Source organism: Callithrix jacchus, chromosome 8 (assembly GCF_049354715.1).
Source record: "Callithrix jacchus isolate 240 chromosome 8, calJac240_pri, whole genome shotgun sequence".
NCBI classification, from domain to species: Eukaryota; Metazoa; Chordata; class Mammalia; order Primates; family Cebidae; genus Callithrix; species Callithrix jacchus.
In genome coordinates, this window is record NC_133509.1 from 14,384,793 (window position 1) to 14,407,294 (window position 22,502).

At 36.3% G+C, this 22,502-nt stretch overlaps 1 protein-coding gene across 15 annotated transcripts in view; it reads left to right on the plus strand.

Annotated features, from left to right (window-relative positions):
• Positions 1-22,502, plus strand: part of IQCH (IQ motif containing H) — a 293,872-nt gene that overhangs the window by 74,105 nt on the left and 197,265 nt on the right. For 10 of the 15 annotated variants that reach the window (XR_013520764.1, XR_008474182.2, XR_013520761.1 and 7 more), the window contains one exon: positions 3,861-3,977. The exons of 2 other annotated variants lie outside the window; for them this stretch is intronic. Coding sequence is in view for 4 of the 13 variants with exons in the window: in XM_035258984.3 (XP_035114875.2) it covers positions 3,861-3,977 (117 nt within the window). In the remaining 9 variants the exon portion in view is untranslated. Of the gene's footprint in view, positions 1-3,860; positions 3,978-6,345; positions 7,004-15,631; positions 15,705-22,502 lie in introns of those variants that run through there. 3 more of the 15 variants (XR_004729564.2, XM_009005107.4, XR_013520766.1) reach the window with 3 other exon arrangements.

A 22,502-nucleotide genomic window follows, 5' to 3' on the forward strand; every position in this document is an offset into this window, starting at 1 on the left:
GTATTATTACCCAGTTTTACAAATGAGAAATCTAGGTCATACAGCTCAAATCAGGACTTGACGTCTATTGTTCTTCCTATTACATAAGACAATGGTTGAGAGAATGAGTGTTAAAGTTGACTAAATTCTTTTTCTGTTTTTCTTTTCTCTGGTTTTGAGACTAAACAGCAGCTGTCTTTAACCAGTGGGAATATGATATTAAGCAATCTCCACTTTAGAAGACATTACTTGTAGCAAACACTGTTGATAATACTGTAACTTAGTAAATAGCCTCTCTCAACTTTGTTTGTGAAGCATTTCAATTTTGATTACTCTGTGTGGGATCTACTGCTCAGATGTGTGTCATTTTATGGTCTACCCATGTCTGGGGAGCTGGCATTTCACGCTGCCTAGTGTTTTTAATTCAGAAGTTCTTCTAAAAGAAATCTTAACCTCCTATATTCCAACCCTAGTTTTAATAGCATAAGCTATTTCCTTCTTATATAGCTTTGTGGGCATAGTAATAAAATAAATACCACAAAATCACTGATGAGATGAAAATTGAGCTCCCCGCTTCTGTGCAGCCATGTAGGTAAAACAGTAATTGGCTCTGATAATAACTTCTGTTCTTACAAACCAAAGTCTAAATGAGAGTCACATTTGATATATCTGCTTGTAATTACTATCAAAAGGAGAGAATACAAAGTTTAAATTGTTTAGGGACTCAAGATAGATTATATAAATTGCTATCTTTTCTTGACCAATTTACTAAAAATTTCTGAAATTATTTCTGATATTTATGTCACTGTTGGTTAAAAAAAATGTTTATCTTTCTGAGCATACTTTCCTGCTTAATGGAATGATTAATTTTATTTTTGTTTTTGATCTATAATTGATTTTCTTGAAAATCTTATTGCTGGGTATCATAATGCAGCATGTGCTTATAAGTATTTTCCCATACATCACTATAAATGGTTTGTAAGATAAATTTAGGCTTTGAATGTGTTTGGTAGTGAGTTTCAGTGAAACATTTGCTATGTTAATTTTTTTTTTTTTTTGAAACCAAGTCTCACTCTGTCACCCAGGCTAGAGGGCAGTTATCACGATCTCAGCTCACTGCAACTCTGCTTCCTGGGTTCAAGGAATTCTCATGCCTCAGCCTGTTGAGTAGCTGGGACTACAGGCATGTACCGCCATGCCCAGCTGATTTTTGTACTTTTAGTAGAGATGGGGTTTCACCATGTTGGCCAGGGTGATCTCAAACTCCTGGCCTCAAATGATCCGCCCACCTTAGCCTCCCAAAGTGCTGAAATTACAGAAGTGAGCCACCATGCCTGTATGGTTATGTTAATATCCCTTAAACATAGATGCCTTTTAAGTGTTTTTGGAAGGAGCAGTTAAATCGTGTATGCTACATATTATTATTTTGGAATCCACATTCAGTGGTACCAAAATAATAAATATGAGAATGTTAATATTTTTAAATTATCTTTTAATTTCAAATCATTGCTTTAGAAGCCAACCATAAAGAATTGATATAACTATAATTTTCATCGGATTTCTATTTACATACTGATTTCTTTTCAAAAATATCTATGTCTAGTGCCACAGAATTTAACAATAGGCAAAACACTACAGGACTTTAAGGCCAGTTTTAGCAGTGATTCTGTATTTGGCCATTTCCTCTCTATAACCACACAAACTTGATGGAGCATAAGAAAACTGCTATGGCCCACTGAGCCAATAATCCCATAATTAAAAAGTTCTAACAAAACTTGGACATGATAGATGAAGCTATTACCATCAATTCTGTATCTAAAATATATACATTTTTAAAACACCCTAATTACAGAAACCCACATCCAATCAATATAATACATATTAGAAATTTTGTAATCCTTGGTAGAATAGAAATTATTCTCAAAGTATAATTAAGAAGGAAAAAATTATGTTCAGATATTAATTTCAATAGAAGAGGTAATTTGCTTCCATGTGAAAACCCTGGAGTAGTGCTGTGAGTGTTACCCACAGAAGAAAAGCCATTTATAATTAGGTACTACATTACTTTTGTCACCACGTGTACCTCAAGGAGAAGGAAACAGACATGCCTTGTTTGCATCCTGTGTTCCTGCCCAGATCAAATAAAGTGGACAGTTGAGGGCAGTTATTTGGAGAGTTGGTTTAAAAAATGCTATTAAAAAGTAAAAGGAAGATTTGGAACATGTGTTAAGAAATACCTTAGCTAGATGTATCTATGCTTATCTACCGTACATTCTGTAGATATTTTTGTAGCCTCCTTCTTCACTTAGACCTTAGGCACAGACCCTTTATGAATGCGTATGTCAAAGAAACAGCTGGATGATGAACAAAGCTGTCCAATTCCTGCAACCATTTTAACAACTGCATCAGATAATCCTCAAAACTAAGACACTGAATTGAAAGGAAAACAGTTAAGTTGCTCACAATACTTCTAACCTCCCTTTTAGAAAGTTACAAAGGCTACATATTTTGATTCCATTTCTATGAAATGTCCAGAATAGATACATCAGCAGAGACAGAAAGTAGATTACTGGTTGCCTGGAACTAGTGGGAAGTGGGAATAGGGAGCAATTGCTAATGGGTATGAGGTCTCATTTTGGGGTGATGCAAGTGTTCTGGAATTAAATAACGGTGACGGTTGTGAGTATACTGAAAACCACTGAGTTGTTCACTTTAAATGGGCGAATTTTATGGTATATGAATTATATTACAATTTTATTTTATTTTCATTTATTTATTTATTTTTGAGACGGAGTTTCGCTCTTGTTACCCAGGCTGGAGTGCAATGGCGCGATCTCAGCTCACCACAACCTCCGCCTCCTGGGTTCAGGCAATTCTCCTGCCTCAGCCTCCTGAGTAGCTGAGATTACAGGCCCAGCTAATTTTTTTTTTTTTTGTATTTTTAGTAGAGATGGGGTTTCACCATGTTGACCAGGATGGTCTCGATCTGTTGACAATTTTATTAATCACAAAAGACTTTAGAAATTATTAGTAATACCGTAGTCCCTATGTATCAAATTATCTTTTAGCCTCAAATCATAGAATCCCAAAGCTCAGGAGTGGTTCCTCAAGGGACTATCAGGTCTAACATGCATTTTGCAGAAAAAGAAACTGACTTCCTTAGAGGTGAAGTGACTTACCCAAGGTCACGCATAGCAGTCAAGAGGAGAGCTGGCAACTAGGTGTCCTGACAACTATCTAGGGCCCCTTCCCACCACCACTATGTGGCCCACTCTCATGGTTTATTTTTAAGCATCTCAACAATAACTAATTTGAATCATTTAAAATGAGAAATAAGTGGTTCAAACAAGAGATTTATTTTTTCTAATGAAAGAATAAATTATTCTTACAGATAAGAGAATCTCTGTGAAGGAGTGGATAAATTTGTTGTGGTAAATTTACCAGGCCCAAACTGAGATTTACCTGTAAACATCCCTAGAGGAAAGTGGCCACATTAACAGACCGAGGGAGCCCTCTACCTGTGTATTTGTAGTATAGATTTCATTGACAAATCCCTGACCTGGAAAGCTAAAAATAAATTAAGACCAGGCATTCTCTCTAGTCCTTTGCCCACCTTGGTTGGTTTCCAGCATTATTTTTGAGAAAATGTGTCTTAGGATGTATTTGTGGGAGCAATGGGATACACAGAGGAAAATCTACAGAAAGTTCCTTTTCTGTGAATTAAAAGCAGCCAAAATAAAAGATCCAAATATATTTTTTTCCAGTGAGAATTTCATTAAAATAATTGCTTCCAAAGAACTTTAAACTCCTTTGAGGATATAAAATGTTAGAAAGCATTTTTGTTCATCCAGCATGAAAGTTTCATTGTTTCTTTGTTTCAGCGAAAGATAGGGTTGAATGTAAAAATCATGCAGGATCCTGAAAACATCCGCCACAGAGCTGCTGTAAATGCGAACTATGGAATCAATTTGCCATATATTAATCAGAGAAAAGCATGTGTAAGTAATGAGTTGTTTTAATGAGCTCTTATTTTTTAAAGAAATAAAAGTCATTTATTAGTAGGGTAAGATGTAATATAGATGTTAAGAAAGATTGTGATCCTTTTGTCTTTGGAATTTTTTTGAGATGGAGATGGTTCTCATTCTGTTTATAATTAGCAATGATTAAGAAGATGTAAGCCTATTTTTAAACACTTATTTGTAGCTCAGATTTCTCTATTTTATTTGATATTCCTAAATAATCTAGTACCATAATTTTAACAAGGAAGTAATTTACCAGCAAAAACAATTAATAGAGAAATTTTAAATATTTTATTTCTTTGATAGTAGGCTTACCACTAGAAGAATCAAAAGAAAACAACAACACAGAATCCTCTTCAATTGTGCATACTCTGATAATGTGCAAATATTTGAGAATATTATTCTAAATCTGAGGCAAGCAGGAACTAATCCTTTATGTCAGCAAAATAATGAGAGGGAAAAATGATCAACTGTAGATTTGCAGTAAGGATCTCAGAGTCTCTGCCTGTTTTTGCCATTGACTAGCTAGCTGCTAACTTGTCCTAAAGCAAAGATTATACTCTTTCTGTGTTGTGGAGTTTTCTTAGGAAAATTAAGAGTAGTGCTTCATTTTAACTGGGAAATTATTTAATTCGAGATCATTTCTAACACTGAAAACAATTACTGAGGTAACAGCTATATATTGTAAATACATTTTTAACCTTTGGCTTCTCTCAAAAGCTCTTCAATATATGCCTTGGTGAAATCAAAACTAAAAACAAGATTAAGTTAGGATTAAATTGCAAAGCCATTTCTAACTAGCATAATAGTCTCTTAGATTAATCGTCCAAATTTCCTACATAGACATTTTCAACTGCCTGCTTCATTTATGTAACCCTGAAATATATTTTCAGTTTCTTTATTTGTGCTTTATGTTATTCTAACAGGTTTGGTTTAAGAGCACTTTATCTTACAAATACTTTTATAGCCTAAGAAATAACCAGAAAGTTAGATATTTTTATTCTTGCTGAAACTTTATTTAAAATGTCACTGTGAATAATGGGAAAGGGTTTTTATCTGCTTCCCATGAGCCCAAAGCCCTCGAAATAAAAATATTGTTTCTCTGGCATCACAGAGAGAAGCAGATTTCTCTTTTGTTGTTGTTGGTTTTCCTCTTCAATCTAGAATTAATATTGGCTTAGCTGGAGGAGTACCGAGGCTTTGTAGCCCGAGGCAACTGCTGTGTTTCCTGTGAACTTTTTCTGATGAGTACTGGAGTTTTAAAAGGCATACCTCTGGATTGAAAAAGGATTATGCTTTGCTTTATGAATCTGAATGAAGATTCAGACTTAAATAAATAGAGATTTCAAAATTATATCTAAAACTTGGGGCAGATTCTTAGTCATTAATTATATTTTTTCCAATTACCAAATAGAATGAGTGCCTTGGAAATTGTATCTATATACTTTAGCAAAGAGAATTTGGGAAAGCACTTTTCCTTTTATGACATATAGCTAGTAGATATCCATTTACTGTATTAAATCTCCTTTTTTCATAAAACTAGATACCATAAAAATCTATACCAGAGCAATTTAAAATTGGATGTACATTATGTATATTTTATTCAAACAGTTGGCCTTTTGATCAAATAGTTGACCCTATCATTTTATGTTGATATAGTTGTATGGTGATACTAACTGAAAACAGTATTTTCATTTTGGATTTAAAAAACAGAAGCATTGTGCAAAAAGTCCTATGAGAGAAGTATTTAGGTATTTGGTTTTAAACAGTCCTATAAAGCATTTGGGGATAAGTGCAATTGTGATTTACCACTTACAAAAATGGTATCAAAAGCACTTACAGAAACTAGAGCAGTGTGTCTAGCATTGTGATGTATAGTTAATTAGAAAAGTGGCATCAAAGCTAATCGTTTTAGAACTACTCTAAACACTCAAAGGGGATTATTATTTGGCTGCCGAGGGCATGTTTCCTTACTTCTTCTGAAACTTGACCAGCCTATCAGAAGCCTGTAAACAACTTTAGACATTTTTGACAGAGCAAATGTGAATTTGTAGCCAATTTGCATTATTAGTTCCTAAAAGCTGGTATCTTCTCCATCTTATGAAATGGTGTATTCTTCCTGATAATAAGGAGCTGATGGAAGGATTTTAGTGCATTGAAAACATGTAACCCCTGCCACACACACAAATACTAGTATTGCAAAACTGTCTTCAGAATTTTATATTCTATGACTCTGTTATGTAAAACCAATTTCCCAAAAAAGTATTAAAAGTGAGACTCACTGGTGATTTTTCAGTATCTTCAATCTGCCAAATAGTAACAAACAACCTTTCAACATTTTTTCTAGTAGGTCCTCACAGGTATGTGGAAACAAGAAGAAATCCCTGGTACTGTTCACATTCCCTCACTGACATCTAGTTCCAGTTAGACTTTATAATACAACACACTAAGAGATCTACAGAAAATTTGACTTTGATTTATTTTTTTTTAAATAAAAAGAGTTTCTTAAAAGGCTTGAAACATGTATCTGTTAGCATGAATTTTAAAAGAACGATTATGAATGCATAACAAAATAGCCAAACAAAACATTGCTTTGAATTGCTGCACAAATAACTCTGATTATAACTGTTATGACCTAGAAAAGAATCATAAAAACATTTTTCTTTTTGGCAAGATATGAGTTGTTGTAGAATTATATCAGTTCTTTGGTCCCACTTTCCAAATAAATAAATATATAATGCAATGTAAACTTAGAATCTTTTATTAATTCATGAGGTTGAATTTAATACTATTATGATTTCTAGATTTTATGAGTCATATGTTATGCAGTGTTTTCCACTAACTTAGTTGGGTAGCAACCACACTTCACAAATCATAGTTTCCTTCTTTACTGTTTCACTTGGGGTGTACATAGTAATCTCTCTCTCACTGAAAGCATATTCATTTCTGAAATGATAAAGTAATAGAAAGTGAGGCAATTGTGTTAATGTCAAATGATTAGAAGAAGCACCAGAAGTAAGGGGTGGGGGCGGGGGGTGGGAGTGGAGAAAGAAGGGCAGTTTCAAAACATGATTGTGTTTTAAGCCCATGCATATGGCCACAATTACAGTCACAACATAATTTGGCAACAGTAGCAGAATTAGATTTAAACAAATTGATGTTACACTGCAGTAATTCAGAATGAGCTTGTTGCATTTATAAACCATAACAAGAAGCAGAGTGAATTAATAAACCCTTCTTGTCACTAAAAATAAAAAAAGGGAATAATTGCTGAGATGGAGTTAACTTAACAGATGACTATAGTCAGCATCCTTTCAGGCTAGATATGGGAAAGTGAAGGTCACCCCCATCTCGGATGACAAAGAGGGAACATTTTGTTGGTAAACAAATTAATCTTTTGAAAGGTCGCCATTTGTTTTAAGTTTTTATCCAGTTCTTGTCATCTGGAATCAGAGATTGACTGTCATTTCACCAGGCAGGGGTGCAGTTGAGGCAGACAAAGCTGCTTCTGTATGTATCAGCATTCCTTGACAAAACTCAGTGCCTGATTGTGATGCTATGGGCTGCTGGTTTACAGCTGTCTCCGGACAAGAATGGAGGCCCACCCCTGAATTCCAATAAGATGGGCCTGCATATTCCGCCTGCTGTAAGCTGGCCCTCTGCCCACAAGTAAAATGTATTGTAGTTCAAGCCAGCAATTATCTCTTTTACTTCCTTCTGTGCTGCTTCTGTTCTCTTTTTCCAAAAACAGATGTGGATATTCACTCAAGTTCTGCATCTATTCTTTCTCACACCTGCTGGGGCAGAATTTTGACAGAGGTAGAGTTTGAGGGAGCCAGCAGACAACAATCAAATGCAATTTCTTTGAGAGCAGTTTAAAAGGAAAATGTTGATTTTTCAGGAAATGTGGAGTCAGCATCTTGGTCCCCCTCCCTTTACCAGGAGCATTTGGTAAATTAAATTAGTTGAACAAAAGGAAATAGCTTTAAAGACATTCTGAAATGCCATATCCTATTTATGACACACAGTCATTACCCAAGGACTGTAGTGGCATGCACAGCCTCCCACTCCTATCATTTAAAGGAGCTTTCTCTTCAGGTTGCTTAGAAAGAGTTTTCGACAAAGGAATGACTTTCCATGTCCTTCCTGATTCACAGCCTATAAAATATATTCCCCCAATATGGCAGTAATGGTGGTGGCGGTGATGATGGAGGTAGTAGGGTATTGCCTTTGGATGTTGTTGCTATTTAGAATTTTGATTCTGCATTGGTTTGGAGTACTGGGAAAGCTGAGGACAGTGATGGAATGTTAGCTGGTGGATGGCTGTCTCACAAAAGCCCATTGGTCTGAGAGCAGGGAGAGGCAGTGAGAAGCTATAGCCTTGTCAGATAACATTCATAAAAGAATCTAACTGTAGTGAGTTTTCTCTTAATTTCTTTACAGGGCTGTTTCTTGAGCTTCTGTGCCAAGATCCTGCATGCATTCCCAAACCAACCCTGTGCTGAACTGAAACCACTTTTTAGCTCTTAGAATAGTGATTCTGGGTCAGACTGCCTGGTGTGAATCCTTACTAGACCGGGGATCTCCCAGAAATAGTCTCCCTTTCCTCATGTAAAATGTCCATAATAAAAGTATCTATCTCATAGGATTGTATTGAGTTTTTAAATGAGATAATTCAAAGCACTTAACAAAGGTCCCAGTACAAAGAATTGTTCTGAAAAATATTAGTTATTACTATTACTTCATATATTGTATGTGCCATTGTTTTATACTGTCATTTAAAATATATTATTGTAGGGATCCAGGCAGGGAACCGGAATATTGCTGAGGTCTCCTCCGGGGATACTATTTAATATTTTACATGATTATGCTTTCTTTCCCACACAGATACAAGGACAGAGGCCTTGTTTTCTGTTCTGTTTGTTTGTTTTTTAAATCCTCCCCTGTACCAAGCAGTGTTTTACACATAATAGGTACTAAGGACAGGACTGATTTGTCCTCTCCTATGTCTAGTCTCTGCTCTGAAGTTATATAGACTTATGTTGAGTTTTGAAGTGAAGTAATGATTTTGCTGGCTCCCAGTAGGCCTACTTGCACAGGGTACCCTCCCATGGGCCATCTGATAGGATTTACCTAGCGAAACACTGGTACTACTGGATTCTTGTTACAGCCTTGCCACTAACTAACTAGTGTTTCCAAGAGCAGGTTACTCTGTATCACTCAATCTCATTTTTCTGGTTTATGAATGTGGGAAGCAAGAAGGAGAGGTAATCCGGTGTGCTGGGAGGGACCTGGCGCAGAGTGGATTAGAGTTTGGGTCCTATCTGCTATTTTGCAGTTATGGAACCCTAGGTAAGCCAATTACATTTCAGATCCTGAGTGCTCTCTTTTGTCAAGTCAGGTTAATGATGCCTACTAGACACGGGTGCTAAGGAGAATACAGATAATATATTAACATTGCTGGCACATAATATGTACCTAATAAGGTTCTTACCTTCCTGAAAAATGAATTTGTATTAAAAAATTTCCTTCTTCACACTTATGATTTCAGAAGAGAATCTGATTTGACTCCTTTCACATCCCCGTATAAGTAATAGGATTTAATTTTCACTTTATTTTTCTTTTTTCTTTTTTTTTCTTTTTTTTTTTTTTGAGATGGAATCTTGATCTGTTGCCCAGACTGGAATGCAGTGGTGAGATCCCACCTTACTGCAGCCTCTGCCTCCCAGGTTCAAGCGATTCTCCTGCCTCAGCCTTCTGAATAGCTGGGATTACAAGCACGTGCCACCATGCCCAGATAATTTTAGTATTTTTAGTAGGGACGGAATTTCACTTTGTTGGTCAGGCTCGTCTCGAACTCCTGACCTCGTGATCCGCCCACCTCAGCCTCCCAAAGTGCTAAGATTACAGGCATGAGCCACTGCACCCAGCCTAATGTTGATTTTCAAATTGTTAGAGAACTCTAGTGAGTTTCAGAGGGGTTCTAATCATTTAATTTGCATTTCATTTTTAATGGTAAATATTTAAGCATTTTTAGTATAATAAATAATAATACCTACATATTTCAATTGATGCCAAATATTAATGCATTCGATCATTTGCTCATCGAAGGGTTAATTTGTGCTTTCAGGTTTACTCTGAGTGCACGTGTGTGTGTTTACACATTTGAATTTCCCATAAAAGTGTTTTTTATTAGATAGGGTGTAGCTTTGTACTAGTCATATTTTGAAATTCAGATCTCCTCATACACACTCCTATAATAATCATACAAATAAATAAGCAAACATAAAATAAGTTAATATATGTGAAGGTCTTAAAGCAGTGCATGACTCCTGGTAATCATTTAATAAACATTAATCGATATTAGTATTAGAACACATGTGTACTACTATCAATTAAAAGTCAGGCAAGTTCTCTGGTGCATACTTTTGGCACAGCATAATAGTCAAGTATACCATTACAATGGCCACATCATGATAATATAGTATCACAGATTCACTGCTCGATTTAACTTCAGGTTGGTTCTTACATGATTTGAAATGAGCTATACAGTCTTTGACAGTGCAAGGTTGCAATGTTACTCTGTTTACAACTGCAGAGAAAAGTCAACAGTGAAGCATAATGTCAAAATTTGGACTCAACATACAAAACAAAATCAACATGCAAAAAAACTGAGTTTCTTTGAAACTCATTGATTATCTGAAGGAGAAGGGTGCCAAGATACCTGAAAAGAAATTTATATAGGATTTGATAGAACATCCTAAAATGTTACATGACACACTTGAAAAATATTTTTGGTAATTTAGCCCTTTAATTATAATAACATTTATTAAGTTTGCCAGTCACAGTGTTTTATGTACACTATCTTTTTTTAACCCTTACACCTATAAGTGGGTGCCATTTTTATAATCATTTTTTAGATAAGGAAACTGAGACTAACATTAAGCTACTTGCGAGCTTGTGCAGTAAGCAGGAGGAGTCAGGATTCAAATTAATTATGAAATCTATGTGTCAAGTATGCCCTAGTTGACTACTTACCAACTGATCCTTAATTATTAAGGAACTTAAGCAGTTGGTAGATATTGTTAGTGACTGTTTTGAAACAAAAAATTCTACTATTCTTTAAAGTTTCTGGATCATTTTAATTGAACAAAATGCTGAGATTATAACTGCCATAACAAATTGTTAGCTATTTGAAATTACTTATTTGTTCACATATGGATTTTCTACATCTTGTGCAGGCAAAATAAAATATATAAATAAATTGTATTCTGTGATAGATGTAAGACTGTACTTATTTAAAACTCTTGCTTTCATAATTTGTCTTCACCAAAATAGCCTTGTTGTTTCCACCGTTGGTTTATATTGATATAACCAGAAATATATAATATAAATGCATATATAATAAATATATAATATAAATATTTACCTAATAAATATATAATGTAAGTACATACTATATTTAAATAATAATTATATACATATAGGTACATAATACTACATGCAATTATGTTATAAGATTTGGCATACACAATTATACTAAATTCTTATAAAATTTGCATTTGTTTCTATATTGGCATTCTATTTAAGGTTGCATTTGAAAAAACTTGTTCTACTGCTGAAAATAAATTTGCAAATCTTTGGCATCAAGTATTACCTCTCCCATGGGTATTTATTTTTTAACAAGAGCGATCCTCTACTTAATTAAAACAAAGGAATTAGGCTCTATTAAGGGATTTCAAGCATGAATGGACAGAGAGAAGAGGGATTTGGGGGAATGCAGGAAGAGAGCCTTTGCACTACTCTGAAATCATTCCAGGTCGGCAGCCACCTGCTAACAGGACTGGGCCTGCTCCCATATGATTTGCTTTTCACTTTGTGCCTTTTCACTTTATGACTTGGGCTTTAGACTTGATTATTTATTTGACTACATACTGAGATATAGTGTTTCTAACCTCAAAATTAATCCCACATTGAAAAGTGAAAATTTAGATAGACAGAGGGACCTGTGTCACATCTATGATAGGTTTAGGGTACAGGGGTCCATGGGTAGAACTGTATTTCAACAGAGAACTGTATTTCAGTAGAGGGACCTGTGTCACACCTATGATAGGTTTAGGGGGGTCTATGGATAGAACTGTATTTCAGTATAATAGGTTCCCATGTATTTTATTTAATGCATTTATAAAACATTATTCTGAGAAGGAGTCCATAGGCTTCACCAGGCTTCCAGAGGGGTTTCCAATGCCCTAAAAGTTAGAACTGTGATTGATCTTTTCTTCCACACAAAAATCCAGTGTGGGAAAAAATATGCATTAGAACAGAGAAATATCCTAAAAGCTGTGTATTCTTTATAGATGAAATATCCACTTTTCTGGGTTGATGGTACAGAAAACCTTTGAAAAAGTGGATAGGTATAGTCTACCAGCCCAGATTTTTATAAGAACTACATCTTCATGAGTAAAAATATAAAATTTATGCTTTTGCCTAATTACGGTTGCTTTTCTGTTGCAAAGAGGAAAATGGAGCAGCTACAAAAGTGATAATGCTTGCAATAATATAGTAAGTGTTCTTTTTAAAAGGAAGCACAGGAAAAATACTACAGCAAGTAGCATGGTAGCATTAGCCACAAGAGGAATAGGCCTAATAGAATTGTTTTTATCATGGCCCAGGTTAATTATCTACTGAGAGGTTCTTGAGATGAATAAATACTATTGTTGTGTTCTCCAGTATTCTAACCCATTGTACCTTAAACTGTATTTGAACTCAAGTATACATTCCTAGCCTTTTAAAACCTCCTTGGTAGAACAGAAGCAAGTACACATAGACTATGGTGATTCCCCCTATGCTTTCTTTAAAAGCATTGTCTCTGAATTAGACTGCAAAATGTGTAAAGTAAACCAGCAGATACTTACTTAGAGGAGACTCCTCTCATTGGGCTATAAAGTTTGGGCAATATGATCCAAAAATACCAGATTTATATAACTGATTGTTTATATAAAAAGATTATGTAACCTTTTTACTTCCATCTCTGTCTTCCACATTAGCCTGAATACTAAATCAGTCTGTGGTTGGCAACTAAGAGGTCTGAAAAGAGCCAGGCCTGTTCTCCAACAGGACTTGGGTTTTCAATCCTGTTCTCTCCTAGTGCTATAAACCAAGTTAACGTAGGTTTACCATTTAGTCTCTAAAGACAAATTCCTCATGTACATACTGAGAAAATAAATTGGCTACTTCAGAATCATCAGGACTACAGTCCTGGTTATGTTACTCCCAGATTAATGCTCATTTGGTTCCTTGTGGAACCGCCAGTCTCTCAGGGATCAATGTAATTGATGGATGGAGGCAAGCCTTAAGATAGGCCTTAGAGGAACTGTTGTGCAAGGCTAAAGGAGAGGTTGTATACATTTTAAGTACGAGAAGCAATACAAGCAAAGGCAGGGGCAGAGAATAGTCAAAGTAATGGAGGATGGCTTAGAGCTTTGCCTAATCAAGTTGTAGAAACCAAAAGATGTGGTTGTCTATGGAGGCCAGTTGATGGATAGCCTTGAATGGGCCCCTGGAATCTAATTGTGTGATTTCCAGTCAGGATCATAAAAGGTAGGGCTTAATGCAGACAGCTTCTGAAGTTAGATCACTTTTTCAGCTGCTTTAACTGAAGGGCAGCTTTAGAATTCTTTTGAATAATCTCTATTCCTTGATGTCCTTGTTAGTTAATAAACTTTATTTCCTCTCCCTTTGGCTTTAAAGCAATAGTACTTTCTTGAATAACATTATCTCCTGAACTTGTTAGATGTTCATGAAACTGCCTAATTAGAGTTCCATAGGCAGCACCTTCCCCTGACTGTTCACATACAACTCTCTGTCCCTTTCATATAAATGGCCACTCACAACTGGCCAGTCTAACTGGATGGCTGGGATTTCCTTTCAACCCAGCCATCCAGTTGTCATATTGAGGTCTTGTAGGCAGCTGACTGGCAACTTAGAGCCTACTAGAGTGCTAATACCTTAGTGAAGCCCAAGATCTAATCCTGGACTTTATAGGATTAGAGATTTGATTTTGCCAGTCAATCAATCTCTTGGGTACAGCTGAACTCACAAGGGACTGATGTACAAGCTGAAATACCACTTCATGTATTCTGAGAGAGCTATCATGGTCAAACAGATCTGAATGTTCAAGTCAGCCTGATCTGATGAGCGTATTTTCTTATTATTAGAAAGCTACACAGAATCCAGTTAGAAGGCTGCTTAGGGATCAGGGAAACGGACTAAGGTAATTAGCTGGACAATCTTCACAGTGAGCAGCAGCATCACACTTTTATAGTCTGATGCATCCATCTGTGAAGCTACACTTGCCAAAGGGATATGAATAGATCCCTGTAAAGTGAGTCCTTATGGATACTGAAAAATTCTGACTCTCCAGTTCAACTTTTTATAATAAATATTGATAGCTACTATCTGCTCAGGTTAGACTATGTGCATTATGTTATATCACATTAATCCCCATGGGATGAGTGATATTATCTCCATCTTACTGGTAAAGAAACTTCAGTATAGAGAAATTAAGTTACTTTCTTCAGTCATTCAATTAGTAAGTGATAGAATCAGGCTCTGATATTAGAACCTGTGTTCTTAATCATTGCCTTCCCTTTTACTAATTTCCTGCAATGAAACACCACTCACCTTCAGCTGATGTCTTATGTCTTCGATAATATCAATTAGACTACTTTCCATTTTGGAATCCTTTAAATTAGCCTCTACATGGTTCTGACCACATTGATCGTGTATCCGTTTTTCTAGTTTAACACTCTGACTTGGGGTAAGGGGTGGCACATCTACTTGTCACTAGTTTATACATCCTACCTGAGTAATTATACTATCCAGAGGATGAGAGAAACCCTGTCTGGAAGAAACAGAATGTATCAAGAGGAGAAAGAAGAATAGAGGCAAGAGAAAACAAGCCCATAGGAGAAATATTCTTGGGCTATTTCTTGGTAAGAAATGCTGCTTGCCTTATCTCCCCATCTCCCAAAGCCACTAGGAGCTACTTTCAGAGAAAAATAATTCTCCTTTCTCTTTGTCTAGCTAGTGAGAGGCCCAGATATGTCTGATGGTTAGGCTGAGATGTACTAATACTTCATATGAGCTTGCCTGGGAACCTAACCATTCTAAGATTGTTCCTAAGAAAACTCAATTTTCTGAGTTCCAAAAGGCCCTTTTCCATTTCTAACTTAAGATGGGCTGACCCTTATAGAAGGTTATCAGGAAGAGTTGTATGGTGAAAACAGTGACCCAAGAGAGCACCAGCATTGTCTTCTCCACTCATTTACAAGTATACTCTATACCTAATAATGGGTTAGTTTAACATAACTGTAATTTTGGGAGGGAGGTTTTACTTTTCAGAAAAGGATTTTCAAACTGTGACCATCTTACTTGTGGAATTATTATGTCATCTAATTTATGGAATTATCATTTAATCTACACATTTAAATCCCAGGGAATGTATCTGTCACCAACTTTCTACCATCTTGGGTTTAGTGTTCCATTTATCCATAAAGTGCAGAACCTGGACTTAAATAGAAGGGAAGATAAATCTCTCAACAACTTCTATTTTCTAATTTGAACACTTGCAGGACACCTAACTGTGCTTCTGCTTTTGGCTGCATGTTAAGCTGGAAGGTGCTGCCTGCTCAGGCTACATATTGCGTAAGTATTAAGCAATAGCTAACATTTCTGAGGGCCTCTCTGAGTTGCACATGGTGTTAAGTGCCCTTTACATAGATTATCTCACGTAATCCTCACAGTAACCCTAAGAGGTAAGTACTATTCCTACTTTCATTGGGGAAAATGAGGGGAAAAAGCAGTTGAATAAAATTCACCCAAAGTCACATAAGCTAAAAGTCAAAGGACCGTAATTCAAACTCAACCAGTCAGACTTTCAACCTAGCATTCTTTTTCTTTATTCTATACCAGCATTGAGGGTGGTGATTTTGACCTACATTTGAGGGACAGATCTGGGCCCAGTCAAAGATTGCTTTCTTAATGACTAAGGAATTTGATGAAGAAATTTCCCTGTCCCAATCTGGGGCAGAAGTAAAAGATCAGAGTATTTAATAAAAGGCTGTATTAACTCAAGGACTAGAACAAGAAGATGAGCTAGTACTTTTAAGATGAAAACTCCCCAACTACATTGTAAACCCTTTTGAGGATAGGGTCCATATCTCTAACTTCAGATATAATGTCCAACCTGGTCAGAATGCAATATAAATTTGAATTTATTTGTGTGTGACTTTGATAAAGACCAGACCTATGTAATCAAGTGAGGGCTGTGCTAAGTATTTTTTTCCTTTTTTTTTTTTATGTTGTTTTTTGAGATGGAATCTCATTTTGTCATCCAGACTGGAGTATGGCAGCATGATCTCGGCTTGCTGCAACCTTCACCTCCTGGGTTCAAGCAGTTCTCCTGCCTCAGCCTCCTGAGTAGCTGGGATTACAGGCACACACCACCATGCCCGGCCAATTTTTGTATTTTTCAGTAGAGACCGGGTTTCACCCTGTTGCCCAGGCTGGGTCTCCTAGGTCTCAAACTCCTGACCTCAAACGATCTGCCCGTCTTGGCCTCCCAAAGTACTGGGATTACAGGCATGAGCCACCATACCTGGCCAGCCCTGGTTTTGTTCATTATGATGTCTATCCAGATCTCTTCAGGTAGAATTAATTTTCCCTTGCCTAGGCATCATAGCATCGTTTTAAAGCTTTCACACGATATAACTGGAATTGAAAGGGGACTTTGTATCTTTTCCTCTTGTTAGATGTCCTGGAGGGCAGGAGCCACATTTTTTTCACTTTCATATCTTCTAGGATACTTTACAAACTGTGTTATGCACAGAAGGTACTCAGCAAATGATTAATTCAATAAAATCTAATTGGTTATATGCAGAGGAAGGATTCCATAGAGAAGTGACAGGGCAGGGAGGGCCTAGTCTCATGGGCATGTTTTGAACCGTATTTCTCTCATCTCCCCATCTCTTTCCTCCCACCCCCAAGCCCTACACACAACTTCCCTTAGCACAATCCTAGGATCCATTTTTTGGAAGTGAGCCCAAGGACCATGTATTCAACATAGCACCTGACTTTAGGAAGCAAACATGAAGCTTTGTCCACCCCCATGCCCAATTTCCTGATCATAACACTTTTTTCACATTCTCATTGAAGAAAACTTGGAAAATACAAAGGTTAAAAGATTTAAAAATTATAAAACCTCAATCCCTCCACCTAGAGATAATTATTAGGAACATTTAAATGGATTTGTTTTCCATCTTTAGATGTATGATCTTTCTTTTCTTCCTTCCTCCTTCCTGCCCTCCTTTCCTTCCTTGCTCCTTTCCTTTCTTCTCCTTTCCCTCCTCTTCTTTTTGTTTCTCTCTTTCTCTTCTCCTTCTCCACAGTCCCCTCTCTAATGAGGAACAGATGTACCTAGTAATAATCTTCACATAAAAAGTGGGGGACCTCTGTGAAGAAAAGTCTAAAACTTTAATGAACGATATCAAAGAACGCTTGAATCAATGGAAAGGTATATCACATTCCTGAGAAGGAAATGTTTATAAGTATGCCAGTTCTTCCCACATTAATCCTTATGTCCAATGTAATTCCAATCAAAATTCGTATAGGTTTTATTTGGTTTGCATGGAATATTAATTTTTTTCAACTTGCTAGTGTTCATCATCTTGAAGAATAGGCAAAAGGCCTCATTTTTTTTTTCCTAAAGAAGATTAAGGAAGGTGAACTTTTCATACCACTTATTAAAACTTATGATAAAATTACAATAATTATTTCTATGGGCAGAAAAATTGATAGATCAATGAAATAAAAAAGTGAGCATAAATATTGACCTTAGTATGGGAAAGGGAGGACTCGTTAGATGAATGGTGCCAAGTCACTTGGCTAATGATTTGGGGGAAAAAATAGAGTAAATCCTAACCTCGTATTCTATATAAAGAAAACTTCAGATGGATTAAACTAAAAAACAGAAGACATAAAGAAATTAGAAAACCATTTCAAAGAGAACTATTTTTCAAATTAGTCTAAGGAAGATTTTTTTCAACATCATAACCTCATACAATATTGACAACCCTCATTACAAGAAAAGTCCCTGTTTATATTAGGCTACAATCACATCTGTCACTAAGTGATATCCTTGGGGCAAATCACTTATATTTCATGGGCTTTAGTGTGTTTGTCAATTTGAGGTATTGGATCAAATCGTCTCTAAGTTCTTGAAGTTCTGACCATCCATGATTCTGATCAAAGTCTGTTCTTTGGTTTCCTTCCTTCCCCATTCATGACCACCAACATGTGACATGTGAGACAGAAAAGCAGACCAGGTGGAACTGCTTTCTATACTGATTGTAGAAATAAAATTCACAGAAGGTTTTTTTTTTTTTTGTCAATATATGCATTCAAAAGAGGATTTGTTGAGTGCTTTTTATGTGTGCAACAAAATATGCAGCCTGTCCTCATCACTTTTCCTTGTTACCACTTTTAATACATGAAGCATATTAGAAATATTGTCACTCCCAATTTCTGAGTCATATAGTTAATATATGGCTTTTTCAGAATTCGAAGATATATTTTCTTTTGACAATCTGATTCAGAATCTAGAAAAATTATTCAAAGAGAAATTGTGAAAAAGGGCAGACTCTTACACACTTATATACACATATAACATTAAAATGATCGAGTGAATATTCCTTTAAAATTGGCTTCATTACTAAATGAGTTAATATTCTTGATGGACTGTATTTGAGGTTAATCCCTTCATTGATTTTGGCAAAAACACCTGAACTGTAAGTGCTTTTACCTCCTTTCAGGTTTGCTGAGGTATCTCTTCCACAGACTGTACTGATACAGCATAGAAATTATGGCAAAGCCCAGTGGAGTCATTGAAGTAAGTCTCAATACTGCTCAGGAAGGGATGCCAAATTAAATAAAGAGCCCCAGCAGTTCTGCAGCTGCGTGCCAACCCAACTGCTGGGATGAGGTAAATGAAGACCAAACTTCATTTCACTTATGACCCCAGCCAGTATTTAAACGAAAATGCCTAGAGACTGGCACACTGCTCTGTAATAAGGAATAAAGAGCAATAGCAAAAATAATTATAATAGATGATAAACTCATTCACAGAATCTTTCTTAGATCTTAACTGAAAGGACTACCATTTAAACTCATTTCTTCTCACATTTTTTCTTATGAAATATAGTAGTCATGTAAGTGAAATCGACAGTACTTTATTCTCTAGTAATTACCTTTCCAGATTAAAATTTCTATTGGAATGCCACAAATAAATGCTATTAAATATAGTGAGAAAAAATAGCAACAAGGAATCATTACATTTTTGTCAACCTGAATTCTTCAGAAAATTCTGGGTCCAGTGTGTCGCAAGTTCCTTCGAAGAAAAGTTTTATGTAAAATCAAGTTATCACTTGTCTTTTATTAATACCTTTACAGAATGGTCTACTATTAGCAAATTATAGCAATAGCATTGTTAGCTATGTGTTAATCTTTGGGTCATTTTTTCCCCTGAAATGTATCCCAAAAAAATGCTGGTTCTTTGGAATGTTAATATTCTGTGCAAAAAGAGTATTGTGGTCCCGTAAAACTGGGAAACAAGAGGTTAAAGAGAGTCAAGACTGATTTTTATACCATTAAGCCACCCAGAGTCACTAACACAGGGATATGCCTTACGAAACTTTAGGAATGGGGAATGCAGTTAGCAATGTTTCCTGAAATTCCTCAGAGCCCTTTTCTGCAGAATAGCTCACAGAACTATATTCTAAGGAACGCACTTTGGGAAAATTTGCTAAGTGCTGGATTTCATAACAATTTTAATGGAAAAATATTCTAGATTATATTACATATTTTCCTTTGTTAGTCACATTTTACCGTAAGTTACTGTTTTTTGGGGGAGATTGGGACATCACAATAGCTCTACGTGTTGTGCTGTACGGGGTCTGTGAGGCATGCAGATGCCCACACTTCAGATAGCTGCTATGTGTTCAAAATAGTATTTCTGCTGCAGTTTCCTCCATAGTCATTTCTAGTCACCACATCCTGAAGTCTGTGTTCACAATCCCACTTGTCACTTCTGCTGCTAACTACCCTTTTATCATCCTAAAACCTCTTCTAGCTCTGAAAATTATGATTCCATATATCTTTTCTTTCTCTCCCTTTCTTCCTCTCTTTTTCCTCTTCCTCCCTTCTTTCTTTTTTTTTTTTTTTCTGTGCTTTCTTTTTTCCCTTCCCATCCTGAACTTTGACAGCAGTGTGCCTTGGTTTTTATCAGAGGCCAAATGGCAACACTGTTTTCTCCAGGTTATTGAATCAACCAATCCCAGTTTGGTTTCTGCTCCCACTTGGAAACTTTTCATTTAGTTCCCTATACAATATACTCTGTACAATTTCAATCTTTTAAAATTGATTGAGATGTATTTTATGGCCTGAGATATCATTTATGTTGGTGAATGTTACACGTGCATTTGAAAAGAATGTATATCCTACAGTTGTTGGTTTGTAGTGTTCTGTAAATGTTAGGTCCAGGTGGCTGATGATGATTTTCAGCTCATCTATATACTTACTGATTTTTTAAAAAACGAATTGTTCTACCAATTACTGAGAAGAGGTTTTTAAAATCATTAACTCTAATTGAATATTTGTCTATTTTTTCATTTAGTTCTGACAGTTTTTGTTTTAACATATTTTGTGTTACTATTATAAGAGACATTCACAGTTATTACTGTTGTATTTTTTGGTTATAAGAAACTTTTATCTGTTTAAGACTCTTTCATCTGTTTCATCTGTTTAAGAAGAATCTCTTTTCCTCTCTCATAATGCTCCTTGTCCTAAAGTCTACTTTGATATCAATGTAATTGCCTCATCTCTCTTTTGCTTACTGTTTGCATGGTATATCAGTCTTTTTTGTTTTTACTTTCAACCTGCGTCTTTAAAATTAAAATACATTTCTTAGAGTAGCATGTAGTCATGTCCTATTTTTTAAGTTCAGTCTGATAATCTCTGCTTTTTGAGTGTTTAGTTTATTTCCATTTAATGAAATTATAGATATAGTTTGATTTAGAACAACTGACAAAGGATTGTTCTTGGCCACTTTGCAAGCTGGGGACCTCCACAGCTGGTGACATCCTCCCTGGCCTTTTCTCAGCCCCAAGCCCTAACACTGGAGGTGCCCTGCCCATTTGGCCCACCAAGGTTACATACAGCGTGTACTTACTTTTGGTGGTTCCCAAGCTCTGTCCTGCATCCAAGAAGGGAATGCTGACAATTTGGAGGGTGAGGAGGGCAGAGAATAATTTTACTGAGCAACAGAACAGCTCTCAGTGGACAGGCGATGGTGGGGGTGGCCCCCCACCCCCAAAGTTGGATGGTTTCTCTTCCAGTCTGGCTGGATCTAGGGCTTTTTATGGGCTCAGAATGGGGAGTGTGTGCTGACTGGTTTGTGAGTATGCAAAAAAAGGGTAAAGGGAAGACACCACTCAAAGGTAGGTATGACAGTGTAAAAAACCGATTAGTAAAGGGTAGGTGTATGTAAAATAGGTGAAGCATGGGGATTAATCAGAGGAAAGCACACCAGATGGGAAGACAGGTTCTCAATCTGGTCCAAATGGGGACCCACCCCTATCTGCCTAAGCATTTGTCTGCCTCCTGCTGCTATCACAGCCCTGTTTCTATTTGTTTTCTATTTATCCCATCTATTTTTTGTTCTGTATTATTTGTCTTCTGACCGATTTGGGGTTACATATTTTAAAATAATTTTTAATATTCCATTTTAAATCTTTTATAGCTTTTAAACTATACCGCTTGATGTTAATTTTAGTGGTTGCTCTCGGAATTACAGTATTCATCCTTAACTTACTAGAGTTTCTTTGGAGTTAATATTGCACCAGTTCACATAAAATGTAAGGAATTTGCAACTATTGACCTCCCAGTTTTTTTGTGCTAGCATTATCATCTGCTTTACATATATTCTAAAATGCACATCATATAATAATTTTTTTTTTTTTTTTGAGACGGAGTTTCGCTCTTGTTACCCAGGCTGGAGTGCAATGGCGCGATCTCGGCTCACCGCAATCTCCGCCTCCTGGGTTCAGGCAATTCTCCTGCCTCAGCCTCCCGAGCAGCTGGGATTACAGGCACGCACCACCGTGCCCAGCTAATTTTTTTTGTATTTTTAGTAGAGACGGGGTTTCACCATGTTGACCAAGATGGTCTCGATCTGTTGACCTCGTGATCCACCCGCCTCGGCCTCCCAAAGTGCTGGGATTACAGGCTTGAGCCACCGCGCCCGGCCAATAATTTTTTGTTTTAAGTACCCAATTGTCTTTGAGATAAATTAAGAGAAAAAGATATCATCTTTTATATTTGCCATATGTATCTGAGTTGTCATCTGAAGTCATTTTCTGTCAGCTTAAAGAACTTTTTTAAGCAATTTTA